The 16800-nt window shown below is 41.3% G+C and overlaps 4 protein-coding genes across 5 annotated transcripts in view; 1 reads left to right on the plus strand and 3 right to left on the minus strand.

The window, feature by feature from the left end:
- The window catches only part of btbd7 (BTB (POZ) domain containing 7), a 32284-nt gene extending 27419 nt beyond the window's left edge, over window positions 1-4865 (plus strand). For both annotated transcript variants that reach the window (XM_072458199.1, XM_072458198.1), the window contains 2 exons: window positions 10-411; window positions 512-4865. In XM_072458199.1, coding sequence (XP_072314300.1) covers window positions 10-411; window positions 512-1273 — 1164 coding nt within the window. In that variant the 3' untranslated portion in view covers window positions 1274-4865. The remainder of the gene's footprint in view (window positions 1-9; window positions 412-511) is intronic.
- Window positions 4866-4877: 12 nt separating this feature from the next.
- On the minus strand, window positions 4878-9814 carry LOC140370917 (putative E3 ubiquitin-protein ligase UBR7). The gene is made up of 11 exons (XM_072458200.1): window positions 9529-9814; window positions 8839-8972; window positions 8698-8758; window positions 8529-8624; window positions 8399-8452; window positions 7898-8003; window positions 7667-7803; window positions 6660-6830; window positions 6079-6235; window positions 5331-5392; window positions 4878-5229 (listed from the first exon to the last, which is right to left on the minus strand). The coding sequence occupies exons 1-11, from the start codon at window positions 9646-9648 to the stop codon at window positions 5140-5142; spliced, it is 1188 nt and encodes a 395-aa protein (XP_072314301.1). The 5' UTR covers window positions 9649-9814; the 3' UTR covers window positions 4878-5139.
- A 442-nt stretch (window positions 9815-10256) lies between these two features.
- On the minus strand, window positions 10257-12918 carry LOC140370389 (glucosamine-6-phosphate deaminase 2). Its single transcript, XM_072457523.1, has 6 exons — window positions 12767-12918; window positions 12581-12682; window positions 11574-11756; window positions 11317-11501; window positions 10814-10988; window positions 10257-10561 (listed from the first exon to the last, which is right to left on the minus strand). Exons 1-6 carry the CDS (start codon window positions 12888-12890, stop codon window positions 10503-10505), a joined length of 828 nt encoding a protein of 275 aa, XP_072313624.1. The 5' UTR covers window positions 12891-12918; the 3' UTR covers window positions 10257-10502.
- A 2381-nt stretch (window positions 12919-15299) lies between these two features.
- LOC140370358 (cytochrome c oxidase subunit 8A, mitochondrial) overlaps window positions 15300-16800 on the minus strand; it is a 1614-nt gene continuing 113 nt past the window's right edge. Inside the window, exons 1-2 of the mRNA XM_072457482.1 lie at window positions 16731-16800; window positions 15300-15621 (exon numbers count right to left, since the gene is read on the minus strand). The exon at window positions 16731-16800 is cut by the window's right edge and continues 113 nt beyond it. Of these exons, the coding sequence (XP_072313583.1) occupies window positions 15526-15621; window positions 16731-16800 (166 nt within the window). The 3' untranslated portion in view covers window positions 15300-15525. The remainder of the gene's footprint in view (window positions 15622-16730) is intronic.

The following is a 16800-nucleotide window of genomic DNA, read 5'->3' on the forward strand; positions in this document are numbered from 1 at the left end:
GTGTTTCAGAATCCGTACAAGTTCTTTCCCGACGAGCGATTTGGAGATGAGAGTCCCATTCTGGCCTTGCGGCAGGTGGGCCGCTGTCGGGTCAATAGCAGCCCGGCCATGGACAGCATGTTCTCTGAGATGGAAGGAGTTGGAGGCTTTCACCCTCCGCTTCCTCCTCCCCCTCCTCCCTACCAGCCTCCTGCCACCCCCAGCCACGCCCAGATGAAAGGTGCATGGCGGCCCCGGGTGCCCATGCCCGCCCCCACCCGCTCCTTCTCGTACCCCTGTAACCGCACCCTCATCCAGAGACATGTGTCCTCCAAACATGGCAGCTCCGAGTACTCCTCAGTGCCCAGGCCCCAGCCCCCGGACTGCACCAACCCACAGGCCATGGGGCGAGCTCTGCTGGACCAGCAGGCGGTCAGTGCTCTGTTTGTACTCACCACATGTTCTCTGTGTCCAAAGCTAATGTCCTCTGTGTCCAAAGCTAATGTCCTGATGTTGTGTCTTTGTGCTGCAGATGAATGTGGAGCCGGTCATGAGGGAGTTTATGCCTGATATTGCCCTGGGAGTGTCTGTGCTGTCCCTGAGGGAGCAGCACATGGCGGACATGGACAGGGATGGGCCTCACAGTCCTATGGGCCCCTCAGGCCTGCACCTGCCCCACGGCCCCTGCCCGGCGGCTCGCCTCAGCCTCAGCCACAGCCACGGCCCTGGACATGGTCACTCCTGTAAAAGACACGCCCCTGAGCCCAAGCTGGAGGCTCAGGCGGAGTTTCCTGACCTGTATGACTTCTCCTGTCGCCCTGCTACCCCCACCTCCGGTCCCCCTCGGCCCCCTTTTCCAGGGCCCGATCTTTACAGTCACAGCTGCACCTCTGGCTCCTACCAGCCCTCTTATATTTGTGACTCTCAGGGCCACTCCCAGGGGCGGAGCGCTCCTGACCCACTGCGGTTAGATGTCCTTGGGATGACTTCACAGAGACATGAGCCTGTCCTCGCCAGCCCTTCTGGGGCCCAGTCTAGAATGGGACATGTCCCAAGGGGGAGATCAAATGAAACAGACTTGACTCACGGCTTAGGTCATCTGCGCTCCCCGAGTGGAAATGTGGACAGTTATGAGGACAGGCACACAGGAGCCAGAGAGCCATCTGAGGAGATGGTTCTGGGGGCCGAACAGTCGGGCCCCTCCCCTGTCCCACAGTCCCACAGGAACAGTGTTACCGAGGATCGACGCTCTCCCAACAAACCTGATTACCCTTATAAAAAATCAGCACTTTAACCCCGGGAGGAGCCGGGGTTGAGTTTGGAAAAGGGAAACCTAATGCTGTCTGTCCCGGTGATGGCAAAGCACTAAATGTTGTGTGAATGTGTTTGAGAGGAGCAGGGAAAGGGGGATGATAGTAGCTATTTATAGTTTGTCCTTTTGTCCTACCTCTGTCACACTGTGCTATCCATCACACAGTCACTATAGAACCAGAGAGTCAATGCTTCTCATTGATCTCCCAAACTCCTCAGTCTGCTGGTCTGCATGGAGCGGTCAGACCTGCCTGCTCACAACACTACAAGACTTCAATAGAAATGGATTCCTCTTCAGCAGAACGCTCAGATGGCAGGATCCCAACCTCAGTTTACACAAGCAAACAACGGCACATGGTTTGAGACTTGCAGCAGAGATGAAATGTAGATTATGGCTTTGTGTTGTTTCCCCGGTGTGTCACATTTCCAGCTTCTTCCTGTAGCATGCCTCTAGCTGCCCACCTGACTATTTACAGCTTTTGGCGCGAGCTATGCAGTGTTGATGTGTAATGATCCGCATCCCGGCCACACAAGGAATAGGTTTTGACAGGAAGTAGGTCGCCATAGCTCGTCATTGTGGGATAATTGTGTCGGATTGGGACGCTCACAGTCCAGCGTCCAGATGAGTGTTGAAGCCGGCGTTGGGAGCAGGTTCGTTATTCAGTGGATTTCACAGGGCTTTACAGCAGATGATGTACAATATGGTCATCAAAATGGAAGGCTGCCGGTTTATTTTAGCATCTGAGCAAAGCAGGTTTGTGAGGATGGGGTTGCAAAAAAGCAGAAAATTCACGGTAAAACTCTATTAAAAAAAAGAAAAAAGAAATTGAATGCTGTTGAGGCTAAATGACAGTCACTTATCTTTTATAGAGCCATTTCTTACATATTTGAACAGTTAAACATGCTTTTTGTACAATTATTTTTCAAATCCTGTTAAGTAGCGAAGGGCGGATCGTTGGTGTAACAAATTCTCATTTTTAAGCACTTTTCTGTTAATTATAGGCTATTTATGCCATTTCAGTCATTTCTTGTCATCTTTATTAAGGACACAAGTGTAGACACGTGTTCCATAGCTACAACAATTAAAAAATAGAAATAGAATGAGTAACAAAAATTATCAAAAACTTGCAGAGCGCCACATCTTGTCCTGGTCTGCATTAACACTTAAAGGCGCAATGGAAGATTTTTCGGCGATTTGAGAACTCAGGCAGAAGTGCGCATGCCACTCCCCCGTGCTCATGCCACTCCCCCGTGCACATGCGCACTCCCCCGTGTGGACTGATGCAACACACACGTGCGTTTGTTTATTAGCGCGACGGATCGCATCGCATCTCTCGTCTCCTGTAGATTTCTGTCCACTTCTGCGTCAGCTCGAACTGTCTTTCTCCGTCTTCATTTTGTCCCGTACACTGAGGGAACTATATTATGATAGATCAATGCGCTTAGACACGCGGAAACGTGGGGACGAACCGCACGCGGCTGCAGGTGAGCGATAGGTGCGTTTTATGATTGATACGTGGCAGGACTAATGATTTATCCACGCCACGAGGAAATAAGACTCAGATTTGGGCCCAAAAAAATCGTCCATTCAACCTTTAATGCGAGGCACTGCAGCTGAAGAGGGGAAAATCTTGAATTTAAATATATCAATTTGAAACTGTTGTTTACTCACAGAAATGTAAGAGAAATGTTTTCATATAGAAAGAAGGCATTTTATGAGTAGAAATGGCCAAAATTGCACATATTTTGGACCGTTAAATCTGATTAATTGAAAGAGACAAGTAAAAATGTATTGGTTCTTTTTGTTGATGTACTAGTTGCATTTTGAATTACTAATTGGCCGAAAAATTCACTAAAAACAAATCAGGCTGAGAATGAAATAAGTTTTTTTTTTTTTAATCAGATCGGACACTTGGACAACTTTTTTTTCAACATTAAAGCCTATATGTTGAAACTGATAAATAAAAAAAAAGGTTTTGCCTATAGTGCCTCGCCTTAAACTATATTTCTTAAGTGTTTTGTGGCTAGATTCTCCCGAAAGTTTGGCAAATAACTGTTTTTCAGATTTTGCTATAGCAGCTTTTTTTATGCTACTGTGACTGTAAAAGATCGACAGAAAGACAGATATTTATATTTAAGTTTATTTGCAAATGCCACTTAAATCACTTATTTAAAGATGCCCTTCAGAAGTGTTGATTCCCATTATTTCCTTTCCTCCTTAAATTATCAATAATTCCCATGTAAATTTCCTGAGGTTTTGCAACCCTCGTGAGGATGACTTCGATACACGAGTTCGACAATCTCAGTACTGTACACACTCATTGTTGTCAGGCCGGATCAAGACCTCCTTTTCCTTTTATTTCAGCATCAAATATTGCAATCTAAAGCCTTAACTGGTGAATATCAGTTTTAGCAACCTTTATTCAGCTAAGTATGATGTCATTACTATTCTCACACTGACTGTTCTGTTTTACTCTGAGACTCACGCTGCAGTTTGGGCTACACACGTATCAATGCAGATGTTCTTGATACTTTTATTTCCTCGGCTGCAGCAGCAGCAGCAGCAGCAGCAGTAGTAGTAGAAGAAGTAGTAGTAGAAGTAGTTGTAGCCGTAGCCCCAAACCCTGAGAGTTCACCCGAGCTCCTCACGCCCTGTAGCCGGGCCCCGCCTCACTCACAATCATTGCACTGTAGGAGCCACACATGTAGTTGAAGGGGACAAAAACAAACATTTGAACAAAAGGAAATGAAATTGAAAAGTCAAAATGCTGGCTCCTTTCTAATGAATTTGTATATAATGAATCGAGTTCCAGATGTCTGAGTTGAACGGCTCCTGTCACATTTTAGTGGATGTTGAAGGTTTGTAATTTTACTGTAGTGGACAACACTGTGTAACTTGTCTTGTCATGAACTCACCCAGAATGTGTGGTTTACAACGTAAAGATTGTGTCCAAGAAGCTATTTTGGTCTTAAATGTTATGCATTTAAGGCAATTCAATATTGTAGGTGGAGTGACTTTGTAAAGGTGTTTTTCTTTTCTTCTTTTACTTTAAAAGTAACCGAACTGAAAAGAGAATCTGCAGATCAAGCCCTCTGCTTTAAAGATCGCCGAGCAGACATTATTTTCCGTCTTGCTTGCTTCATGAGAAAAAAATGCAACGGTCCAGATTCCTCCCCATGTTCATGTTGGTTAGTCGTTTTATTTTCCAGGACAACGTTCCAATGAATAAAGGTTTCGTTTTGCTCTTTTGCTGTTAGAGAAGTCAGTGCCTTCCCTGCCTGCAGCTGGGCTTTATCGGAGAAGTGACTTAAATGTCTATGCAAGCTCTTTTCTACCAGCTAACCAGCCTGCATCACTTTGAACTCTCATGTAGCTTGTTCGTGTACATAGTGTTATTTAGCACCTTTTCAATTTCAAATGTGGGATTGCTCGTGTTGAATTCTAAAACATGTTTGTAGACTGATATTAAGTTCCATTTAGTTTCACTGAATCTATTTTTCTACTGTCACCTGGATGGGTGCATAACAGTGGTCAACTCGTCATCGTAAAAATAAACTGGTTTGATATGATGTAATCCACGTGCGTCTTCAATGTCTTTACGCTGTTGGTTTTTTGATATGTTTAATGTTTGGTCAGTTCACAGTATTGTACATTGCACATGAAATCAAAATGCCTCAAATGTAAATTCAAGGCATTAAGTTAAGGCCTTTTTTTTACAATGCTGTCAGCTTTGACAATGCTACAGTTTCTGCCTTTTACATTCAAACGCTTTCTACATTCTTTTATTGAGACACATTCGGGGCGCTCCGTGTGAGCCCGGCGTGCGATGCAGCAGCGTGTCGTCAGCGTTATTGGTTCCCAGCGTTGGTTCTGCGTCGCTTTTGGGCCTTTTCCTTCAGCTCTTCAAAGCACTGTCGGACGGCCTCTGCTGTGACTGCCTAAAGCAGCACGTGGGAAGATGTTAGGATTCAGTTGAAAGTTAAAAAAAAAAAAAAAAAAAAGACACACAAAACACCAGTCAGACAAACTTTTTCCTCACCTTTCCCTCGTCAACGCACTGCTGGAAGAATGCAGTGAGGGCAGTAGTCATCTCCTGGACACCTAATTGGAGAAAGAAAATAGACTATTATATGGTCAAATTGGACAATAATACTTACAACAGCGGATTATTTCGTGTGACTTGCTTAAATGACACTGCAATGAATTACAATCACTTTTCATTATGCGAAAACTGCATTTAATTAAGTAATAAATGGAAATTCGATGCTTGCGCTGTTGTTTAGACTACAAACGTGCATGTGATTCTTCTATGAGTTTCAGTCTCGGTAGTGGTATTCTAACTATAGTAGCCACAGCTGCCCTGGGGTAGGATGAAAGTGAAACACACACACGGCACCCGAGGGAACGCCCACTAACGGACCGCTGTGGGGTAAAACAATACTTTCATTTGAATGTAGAAGAGCTGCTCTATCTCTCACTGTTCAACTACAAGAACAAACACAGACTTTGGGAGTTTTATTGTGCCAGATACAAACAAAGGCATGAAAGAGAAAGTGATCCAACTGCATGAATTGGTATATATAAATACTAGAATGCTAAGCGCAATCTGCTAACTTTTCTGGACACAGTTTCTCATGTTACTTCTCTGAGACGTGTTTAAGGTGCACTGCCAACGCAATCCTGATTCAAAACAAATAGCAGTAGTTTCTCTGATAATATCTAGAAAAGGTCAACATGAGGACTGTGTCGTACAAGCAGCGATGACCCACAGGCTCGTGCACACTCACCATAGATGACCTCCAGCTGTTGTATGTGGCTCATTGAATCCGTCCAGGCTAAAAGTGGGTGTTGTCCGAACGGCTCCTCCAAACCTCTGCTCTCATAGGCCACGAGTGTGTCCGAGGGGTCCAAGAGAAACTGGACCTGTGCAGACACATAGGCCCTCTGCCCCAACGCAGCAGTAACACCGTTAAGAACTACAAAGCCCACAGGGATGTGTAGTGCAGTGACCGTATTGAGAATAATATTTTCTATCTTAATAACTATCAGGGAATGTGCCTTTAAATGCCTTTGTTGAGGTTCAAGTATTGCACAAAAAGTGAGTGTATAACTAACCACAGTGCATGAAATCAGAATGTCACAACATATGAAAAGATGGTTTTGACTGATGAAACCACTCAGACACATGTGATATTAAAGACAGTTACTATTGTATTCTACATTATTGTGTATTTAATAGGAGCTTATGACACTTGATCAGGGCAAAATCTGTTTTTTTAGGTTGTACAGGACAATAGTTTTATATTGTACCACAAATTATACTTTTTGTGAAGCTCAAATAGAATTAGATTTATTTGTTCTTCTCTACCTTGCAGCTGGTGCAGGTGCAGAGCTGCGAGCGCCAGTTGTAGGGCCAGAACACGGCTCCTTCCCTCGGCCTCGGCGCAGCCCGGCCCTCCAGCTCCTTCACTTTGCACACCGCCGAGCTACTGGACATCTCCTCCTCACGTTTACGTTTGGAACTTGGAAATTCTGCTACCTAAAAAAGAAAAGAAAGCACAAAAAGTGGTAAGGTCTCCGAGTTATGACAGAGATTTTGAGGGGGGAGTTTCTGCAGTCGGTGACACATTGAGGTGGGTGATGATGAGAGGGGTCAGTTTACAGTAAGCTGCCCAGTGAAGCCTGGCCAGAGCTGTCCACAGAGCAGGAGGAGCATGACCCATGGCTTATTTCCCCTGTAATTACCCTGATGAGAAGAAGAGACCAGCCTCCCAGTATGACTCACCAATTACCCGGCAGCTCCATCTAGTGGTATCGAAAGAAGTACTACGCATTTGGAATGTTAGCAGTGTCAATATTGTAAGAGAGAGAATGGTGAATAATTAAAACTCTTTCCTGTAAGAAGTAACAAGTCCACATTAATTTAGTTTGTACCTGACATCTAAAAAAAAAAGAAAATCAAGTTAACAGAAGCAAAAAAAAGATAAACCAAAGGAACACTGCAGCTACACTCACGACCGATTATTCTTTTATTTTCTCCTTAGTTGTCTCGAGTTTGTCTATTGAGGAAATGAATTGTGGTTGGTTGCGAGTTACAGTGTCCTTTACCTCCCCGACTGGCCATGCTCTGCACAGTCGGAGCAATAATGGAGAAACTACTTTCCATTTTACTGTATTAAGTTAATTTGAGCGAAATTCGGGACAAAAATTAGGCAAAGAAATACATTTTATAATTCTGCCACAAAGTTGGGAAAATGTACTTTGTTCAGGCGGCCATGTTGTTTTTTTTGCATATGTTTTTGATGAGGAAAATTCTTGGAACGTGGTTTTAAAGACATGTGTCTTTAAAACGCCATGTAAACATAAAGCACTTACCTCTTGCGTTGCGTTTGTGTCGCTGGTAGAAGGATTCTCCATCGCACTTTGGCTCGACTCTGTAACTTCTATCTTTTTTTCCTCTACATCCTCCTCTTCCTCTCCATCTTCAGGACTGATGTTGACCACAGGAGGCGCTGAAGGGAAGGAGGCATTGGAACTAAGCTATCATCGTTCATCATGTTATTTATCTCCTTCTCTTGCATATAACAGAGTGTGAAAAGGACATACCGGCCAAGTGTGCAGCATAGGTCCATAAGAAAGGTGTTTTGTTCATGCAAGTCTCACAGACCATCTCTTGTAGCTCCTCGGATTCCACCACGGCACAACCTAAATGCTGTCAATGAAAACACGTTTGACATAGGGGTTTAGTTTAGGGCGATTTCCCAGATATCGCACGCATGATATTTATAATCAAGCCAATCGTTTTCCTAATTTGCCTCAGTCTCTGCGTGCAAAATCCTGTTCGGTTTGTCCTCAATGCATCAAATGTAACATTATGAGCAAACTAATGAGTAAAAAGACAGACAACAAATGATTTGACGTACATTTTATCAAGAAAATGTGTGAACTTTACTTTTACAGTAGTTACGTCTACTTCTCTCTACCCACTGTTTCTATTGGTCAGCCTCTATCATGTTCTGAATAAAATAGTATAAGTTCCCTCTTCCATAACCAAAGATCTATACAAAAGTGTGATTTTGGACAAACTCAGAATGTAAATCTGCTCACCTTGGAGTGATGCCAATCCTCGCAGACGACACACTGAATCATCTCGTCGCTGTCCTGTTGTGAAAAACAAGGAAGTTACATGACTGTTGTAAAGTACTTTCTATAAAGCCGGTGTATTGGGGAAAAGTACCTGGCCGTCTGGGTCTGGGTACAATCTGTCACATGTGCAGTAGCTCCCATGGAAGTTGTGATTGTATAGATTTTTCACATTCTCTGCGTCTCTGGACTAAAGACAACAATCAAATTAAATTGAACAAAAATGTGTTAAATTGAAAGTACAATATAGAAACAAAACTCACCGGGATCAATTGGCATTTAGATCCCCCAAACTTGCTATTCCCGCAATCGCAGCGAAAGTTCCTTTTGGCAAAAAAGAAAGTAAGCATCTCACCTCTGTACAGCAAAACGCATCGTTTGTTTAGCGGGGGAAACTAGCTCACCTCTTTGTGTACAATTCAAATATGTTGTGGCCTTCGTGGCATTTGTTGGCACAGGCGAGGCAAACCCCGGCAGGCTCATCGGCGTTAGGCGTGCAAGTGTTACACGCAAACACCGCCTGGCGCTTCACGTAGCCCTGGAGAAAAGGCAAGACACATTATTTATCATTATTATTTTTAATAGTTGGCCATTTTTTCTACAGTACATTGATATTTTTTTATACATTTTTAACCAAACAACGGTTGAAATATGGTGATTGAAGAGAGAATGAGAGAATATTAATGAATAAAGTGTATTATTGATAAAAAATCTTAAATGTATTATTATTTATGCTTCTATTGTTTGACTTGTGCTTTCATATTGCATGGTGATTTCCATTTTGATTGTACATGCAGCACTTGAATTGCGTTTTGTACAAATTGTCCCAGGTAAAGAAACATTCTGATTGATAAATGACTGATTAACAACCGATTAATCGTTGCAGCCCTGCCATTGCTCACATGGAATCACTACGTTTGGTTAGATTAGAGTGAATGAATCAATGAAAACATGCATAGGAATCATCTTAAATGTAACTGTAAACACACTACATTCTTACACTGCATTGATAAAGTAAAGAGCAGATCGGCAACGAGTTAAACAAGGAGCAGAAGTGCGCGGGTGTAAGAGGACGTGCATAAAACAGTACTTACCCGGGAATAGGAGCAGTTTTCCGGGTCACTGCCGGCCAGAACACACAAAGCCTCCTCCAAAAAGCTCTCATCCACAGTCGGTAACTCGTCTCCGTTTGAGTTGTCGTTATTTTCCGCCATTGTCGTGTTGGAAAAGGCTTCAAGAAACAAAGGACTTGCAGCGGGGATTCGAGACGGAGCAGGACAGAGGAATTCGCAGTAAACAATTCCGGGCGGGAGATTGGGCGCGTACCACGTGGGAAGGAAGTTACGTCAGAGTCCAGGTAGCCAATCAGCGCCAGCTCCTGGTTTAGTGACCACAACAAGAGGGCGGTGACGAAACGTTCGCATAATTAATTATGGCGTAACTGGATATCTGTGCTTGTGTGAATGTGTTGTCATGGAAACTGAAACTCACTTGTGAAATACTGGGCAGACAGAAAGCTGAAACTGAAAACGAAATGAATGCTTCAAAGAGGGAGTACAATTCTTTAAACAAAAAGGCCTTACATTCTAGGACTTTATTCATATTTACAAAATAACCATATCAAAAGGATACTTGGTAAAAACACTCAGGAACAAGAAGTCTACATTTATTTTTTTTAAGAAATTGTGTTTTAAGAATGCACAGTATGAGCAAAAACAACGAAAATGGCCTCAGGAATGCTAAATTAACAGCAGGTTTGCCAACAACCTGTCAAACTGTGTTCATTCAGTATGTTTTAATCAAATACTAAAAGGCAATCATGGCCAGCATTGAAATCATGTATAAAGATCATTTATAATCTAAGGCATGTTTGACAAAAGTTTCTAAAATTCTTACAATGTAACAAACATTCAAGAAAAGTTTCCCCAAAAGAACTTGAAAGAGTAAACAACACCCATTTACAAAAACCTAACATTGTAACAGACAAAGGTAAGAATCATCACAGTCATGATCACAGGAAACAGTCTTCACTGATGACTCCTTGTACCAATACTGTACTGACACGATGTTACTGGTCCTTAATGCTAAGAACAGGGTCCACCAGCTTGTTATGGACGTGCATCAGACCTTAAAGAGAAACAATACAAAGGTTCAATAATAAAGCCATGAAAAAGTCAAAAACATATTTCCAAATAGTGATTCCATGCCATTTACTAATTTTCACATTGCGCAAAATAAATAAAATAAATTCTGAAACATGCATGCAAACCGAAAACCCACCATCCAAAATACAGATAGATGTTTTGTAAATTAGTAAACACTGTTAAATGATGAGTTCTGTACTTTTATGTGAAGCTTTTAAAATGGTTGTCGTTGTACCTTTAAAGTATTTGACGGTTTTAACTCGTAACTCCAGTGTGGCGTCTTCATCACAAACAAAGATGGTCCGGGGATGCTGCTGGAAGGCAGACACTGTCCACATGTGGTTGACCCCTTCTTCTATGGCTTTGTACAGAGCAAAGGCTTTGTGTGCTCCTGTGATTAGAATCATCACCTGAACCAACAGGAAAACATCACATGTAGGGAAAACAATAAGACTTGATGAGAATTTCTTGACCCTTTTTAAATATATATATTCACATGCAAAATATATATAATTTTGCATATGGAAATAAAGTGTATTTTGATCTCACAATTTTGTTTTACAATGTTTTGAATTGTAGTGCCAGGCTCTAAATTGTAACGTTGACTTGTTGTAGCAGCCTGGCGAATGGTAAGATTGGAAGTAAAATCGTATTAAACATTAAAATAATTATTGCACAGCCCAAAAATTGGACATTGCAACTCTAATCCTACTTTTAATTGAAACATATTTGACTTGCCTCTTTAGCATCCATGACAGTTCCAACACCCACAGTCAGAGCCATGCAAGGAACCTTAGACAGGTCGTTGCCGAAGAACCGCGCATTAGCAACAATAGTATCCTTAGCTAGTGTCTTCACTCTTGTTCTGGACACTAGACTGGACCCTGGCTCGTTGAATGCTATGTGACCATCAGGACCAATGCCTGTAGGAGCACAGACAAAGCATGACGGAACTATTCTCACAGAAAACACAACATTTGGTATTGAAATATTACCTCCCACAAAAAGCTCAATCCCACCAGCCTCTGAGATCTTCTTTTCAAAAGCTTGACATTCAGCGCTCAAGTCCTCTGCATTTCCATCGAGAACATGGGCGTTGGCAGGATCTATATCGATGTGCTTGAAGAAGTTGTTCCACATGTAAGAATGGTAGCTCTCCGGGTGTGCGCGAGGTAAACCTGCAGAGAACGTAGAATGTGACCATGCTGTTCTCGGAGATGGAGGCAAGAACCAGTATTATGTATGACATTTTTATCCAAAAGGAAAATCCACAAATATTGAACCTGATCAACAAAGTAGTCAGAAGGTTAGTTTGACATAATCTGAAACCCAACAAGTTTAGGGTTGAAAAAATGTATCAACTTATTGTGACAATCAGTGGACAATGAAAAATGCTCTTATGCTATAATTTTTATAATTCATATAAATCGTAATTGTTATCTGGACTATACAGACTCAACACTTACAAAAAGACCTTTAATAACACAGAAAGGGGCATTATTATTATCAATAATCTTCCCCATTGTGGGACAAATAAAGGCTTATCTTAATAACAATATTAATACTAATACATAACTTATACAGCACTTTTACAAAAAAGATGCTTTACATTTGAGATAATGTAAATCAAAATGATTTTCATCAAAGTCAGACTTTATTTGTAAATATTCTCACATCTAGAAACCTTCAGTCACCACATTTCAAATGTTATTTTGTTGATAATGTATTTTAAAATTATCAATGTATGGAAGAAATAATAGTTTGACTTTACATCTTAATCGGGTAAAAACAGGTCGACTGCTAAAATAATCATTAGAGCCCTATCTGCCACTTTGAATATTATTTATTTAATGTGTTTAATTTATACAGGGAAAGCCCAAAGAGAAAAACTCTCTTTCTCATGGGAACCCTGTTAAAAACAACACAACTAAAGACAGAAATAGAAAACAGAGGAAGCATCATGTGACCATTGGCATCCTTAGGTCATTGATTATTGACTTACCTACATATTCATCCATGTTGAAAGTTTTCACGTATTTAAATGAAATATCCCCATTTTTGTAGTATTCAATAAGCTTCTTGTAACAGCCAAATGGGGTGCTCCCTACAGATGTGGAAGAAGAGAAGAAAAGGAAAAGTTACAAATGACGTAGACAAGTAGAAAAAGAGTTGTGACAGCTGCACTCACCAGTCGGCAGTCCTAAAGTGAAGTATTTCTCAGCACAGGGTCGGAACTGGAGGATTCTGTTGCGGATGTACTTGGCTGCCCACTCACTGGCCAGGTCATAGTCGTCCAGAATGACAAGCCTCATGATCACCTGAACCAAAGGAGCAACTGCAGTCACAAAAATGCAAACCTTTTACTTGCAATGAGACATCACTGGGATTTCCAACGCAATAACACATGTCATTATGGTCCCAAACATGTTCATATTATAAATCCATGCTGCCAACTCGCAAATGATTGATTATTAAAACAATTTAAGTCGTTAAAAATACACTTGTGTCAGTAGCAACACATAGCAGTAGATTTGTGCATGATTGTCCATTGGCAGTACACACCTCTTTTGCCTTGTTTGGGGCGCTGTTGGAGTTGAAAGTTTGGCACTGCACAAACACCGCGGTCATGTGATTGTCTTCTTCTTCTTCTTCTTCTTCTTCGTCTTTACGCATGACCCTACGCGCGCGCTTACTGACGCCTACTGGACTGGGGAGGAAGTGACTGTTAAAAACAAAGATAATATTGAAGAATGACGCGTGTTACCGTCGTAAAAACAGTGCTGGATTTTTCTTTGCTCTATAATGACAATGTGCCGCTTAATATTCTTATTTAAAATGATATAATATGACCATTACTCACGCAAGAAGGGGACGGCATCCACGCTGCAGAGCAGTAGGGGGCAGTAATGCTTAAAGTCTGCGTAGACAAATTTCCGCAGGAAACCGGAAAAGGAAGTCGAAAGGAAAGACACGTTTTTTTTTTTACCTTGACGGAATTACTCATCAAGTTAGTACTTAAAATCTAAAGGGTAATTATTGCTGGTCTTTTCTATTGTCCGGGTTTTCTGTTTTTGAAACGTTGAGCTAAAATCTAATAAGGAAATGTTTAATATGTGTCTCTTTCTCTTCATTTACAGGCAAACACCGCTTGCCCCATTCACCAGATTTGGAGAGAAGCTGCAGCTACTCCGTCCTCGTCTCACTTCCCCGCTGGAGCAGGAAAGGACGAGGTACTGCAGTATTTTTGCGGGCTCTTGGGACTGTCGATTTCAGTCATTCAAGCGCCCCGTCTGAGATTCACGCACGTAACGTGAGTCTGTGATGATGAGTAGCCAAATCTGAGCTTGAGCCCTGCACAAGCCAGTGATTATGCCTGAGAAGCAAGATTGTGTATGAATGTGTGGAACTGTGTGTTACTACTGAGCCATGATGTGAACCTCTTAAACCTGAAGTGTCCTCTAGAAGTTGCCTGACCAGCCATTCCCAACACGTTTTGGCGTTTAAACAGAATGTGGGCGGTGCTGGCGGGTCAGGCAACTCCAGAAGAGCATATTATGAGGGTTTCTACACTTGAACTGAGCTCAGAATGCACAAATGCATATCTAGTTTGTCAGTGATTCTTGATGCCAAATCATTAATATTGTGTTCTTTTTCCGCCAGTGCACTCAGGCTTCATCTCTGCCTCTCCAACTGACTGTGGTCTGCAAACTCTAAAGACCTTCATCCATACAAGTATTATTCAGTGACTGATGTCCCAGGACTACTGTGTATTTTTTTTTTTATATGAATTTGACCTCACAAAATAAAGTGTGTAAATATTTGCTCTGCATCTATCAAATGTGTTCACTCTTATCTATGTTACAACACAGTCAGGACAAATGGGTATTGTGTTGCACATCTGCGTCGATCGGTGGGTCTGAAGTCTTCAGTGCAATACAAGTTGCCTCTTAACCATGGGCTGAAAAGAGTTCAGTCTGGACATCTAAAACAAATGTTAGATCAATAGCTGGCATCACAACTTACAGCTATCACTCTACTTTTCTCAAATTAATGTTTTTTACCCGCAGAAAATGTTTCAATTAAATATCAGACATGCAGTCATCAAATGCTAAAAAATCAGTTCTTTGCTTGAAAGAAGATACCGCTTTAGTTTCAATCAGATTCCAAGGTCTTTAAAGCAGTGATCTGTAGCCTATTAAAGGCCTTTGACTAGTGGCAATGCATGTGTTTCAATACAAATGTGTCAGGATAACACCATAACTTGTCATGATCATAGTGTTGCCTACAAAAGAGCAGTCTATTTCATGATTTCAAGTTAGTGTTGTTGAATAGAGTCCTTCAGACTCCTGTTAGACAATACATTAATTTGAGTCAACAATTACAGCAAATGAACATAAGTCCGTAATGAACTGTATTCCACTGTACGTGTGACTTGAGGCAAACTGTTCTTGGCTCGTGAAAAGTCCTGTTAATCTCAAAATCAGACTTTCCCCCCCCCCACAAACTTGTAAGAAAACTACATGTGCCACAAGTGACAAATGCTTTAGGATGAGTGCTGATTGGCTGTGCAGATGTGGTTTATCCCCCTTAACTTTGTCTGAAAAAGCTGTTGTAAAGCTTTGCTAGAGGCCAAGATGTCATGTGAATATTGATCTTCCAAAAGGACTTGTGAAGAAGTAGGTTAAAATTTACACTGAGATAGAAAAGTGGGATACACATGAATGATACTGTATATTTTATTTTACAAACTGCTTAAGATGAGGTCAACAGTTGAATGTATTATGCATTGAACAAAATGTAACATCTGAATTGGATTTGTGCGAATGTTGACATGAGGAATAAAGTCCACAATAAAAGGAGTTTTGTAAAGGGGGACGTGGGTTTAGTGGTCCCAGGAACAGCGCTGTATGTGTTACGCAGCATGGTCTTGGCTCAGAAAAGTCCATTCTAGTCTTTCTTCTTGTAGTCCTCCAGGTGGGCCAGAATCCAACCGGATGGTCCCAGGATCGCCAGGCTGAACAAACCCAGTGCGACGGTGGTTTCCTAAGGATTGAAACAAAAACATACAATTAGAAAAAATGTAACCGAGTGATAACAAGTGTATAGGGCAAAAAAGTAAGCCAAACATCATGAATATAATTTGAATGTTTGTGTATTATCTTGCACCGTTTCCCAAGGTAAAATAAAGATTAATAAAAAGATCACATAACTTAGCACAAAGAGCTTACCTTACCAATGCTTGATGGACCACATTTCAATAGTTATTTAGCTCATTTAACTTACAGTAAGCACACAGTACCTCAATTTGCCTGCCATTTATTCATATTTATGCTGAACTGTCCAATAACCATAGCCACTTATTGTACCAAATTGTTGTATAGCCTTTTACTTAGAAGTACTGCATGTCATCACCTTTACACCTTTCTATATCTTAACTATATTCAAAGTATGTCAGATATTCTAGTTAGATTGAAGCCAATTATCTTGATTTTTATATTGCATATTTTTATTCTCCTGCCGTCTTAGAACTTAGTTGCAACACTGAAATTTCCTGTGGCAAATAAAGGTTCTGTTTGGCTTCGATAGTATATGCAACACTACAGAGAAACTAATCTATATAATAAACTTACTAACATTTGTACACACATTCCCCAACAATTATAATTCTAAGAAGCCCGTATTAAAATTATTTCTGATCCATTTCCCTTTCATCAAATCTGAAACATGTGAGGATTCTTTATGTTTGTGTCTAATTTTTTTAGCGTGTAATACCCATTGATCTTAGTAAAAAAAAAACTGGCATAGCTATTATTTGTATTAATATATCCTGTGAATATAAACTGACGGATTAAATAAATCAATAAAATAAAAGTTATCTTTTCTTAGAATTGACCGACCAAATGCAGCTGTGCTAACAACCAAACAGCTGATGAACGACAACTTTAACAAACCCTGACAAAAAATCAACTTTAGTCACATATTATTCTAGCTTTAAGCACAATCTCCTTACAGTTTCTAAGTCAATACTTGTCCAATATTTTGACATAACTTGACCTCCTCCTCCTCCAAGGACAGCAAATGCTAAGCGCTAACTAGCAGCTAACGTTAGCATGCTGACTTCCACGACCTGTGTGTAGCCAAAATACACGTACCATCACACCGATCTTCTCCTGAGCCGGTTTGGAGCCCAGGTTCGCCGTCTGTGTGCGGACCACCGGGGCC

This window comes from Eucyclogobius newberryi, unplaced genomic scaffold (genome assembly GCF_026437365.1).
Source record: "Eucyclogobius newberryi isolate DKJ021-1_F unplaced genomic scaffold, fEucNew1.0.hap1 SCAF_21, whole genome shotgun sequence".
NCBI lineage: Eukaryota > Metazoa > Chordata > Actinopteri > Gobiiformes > Gobiidae > Eucyclogobius > Eucyclogobius newberryi.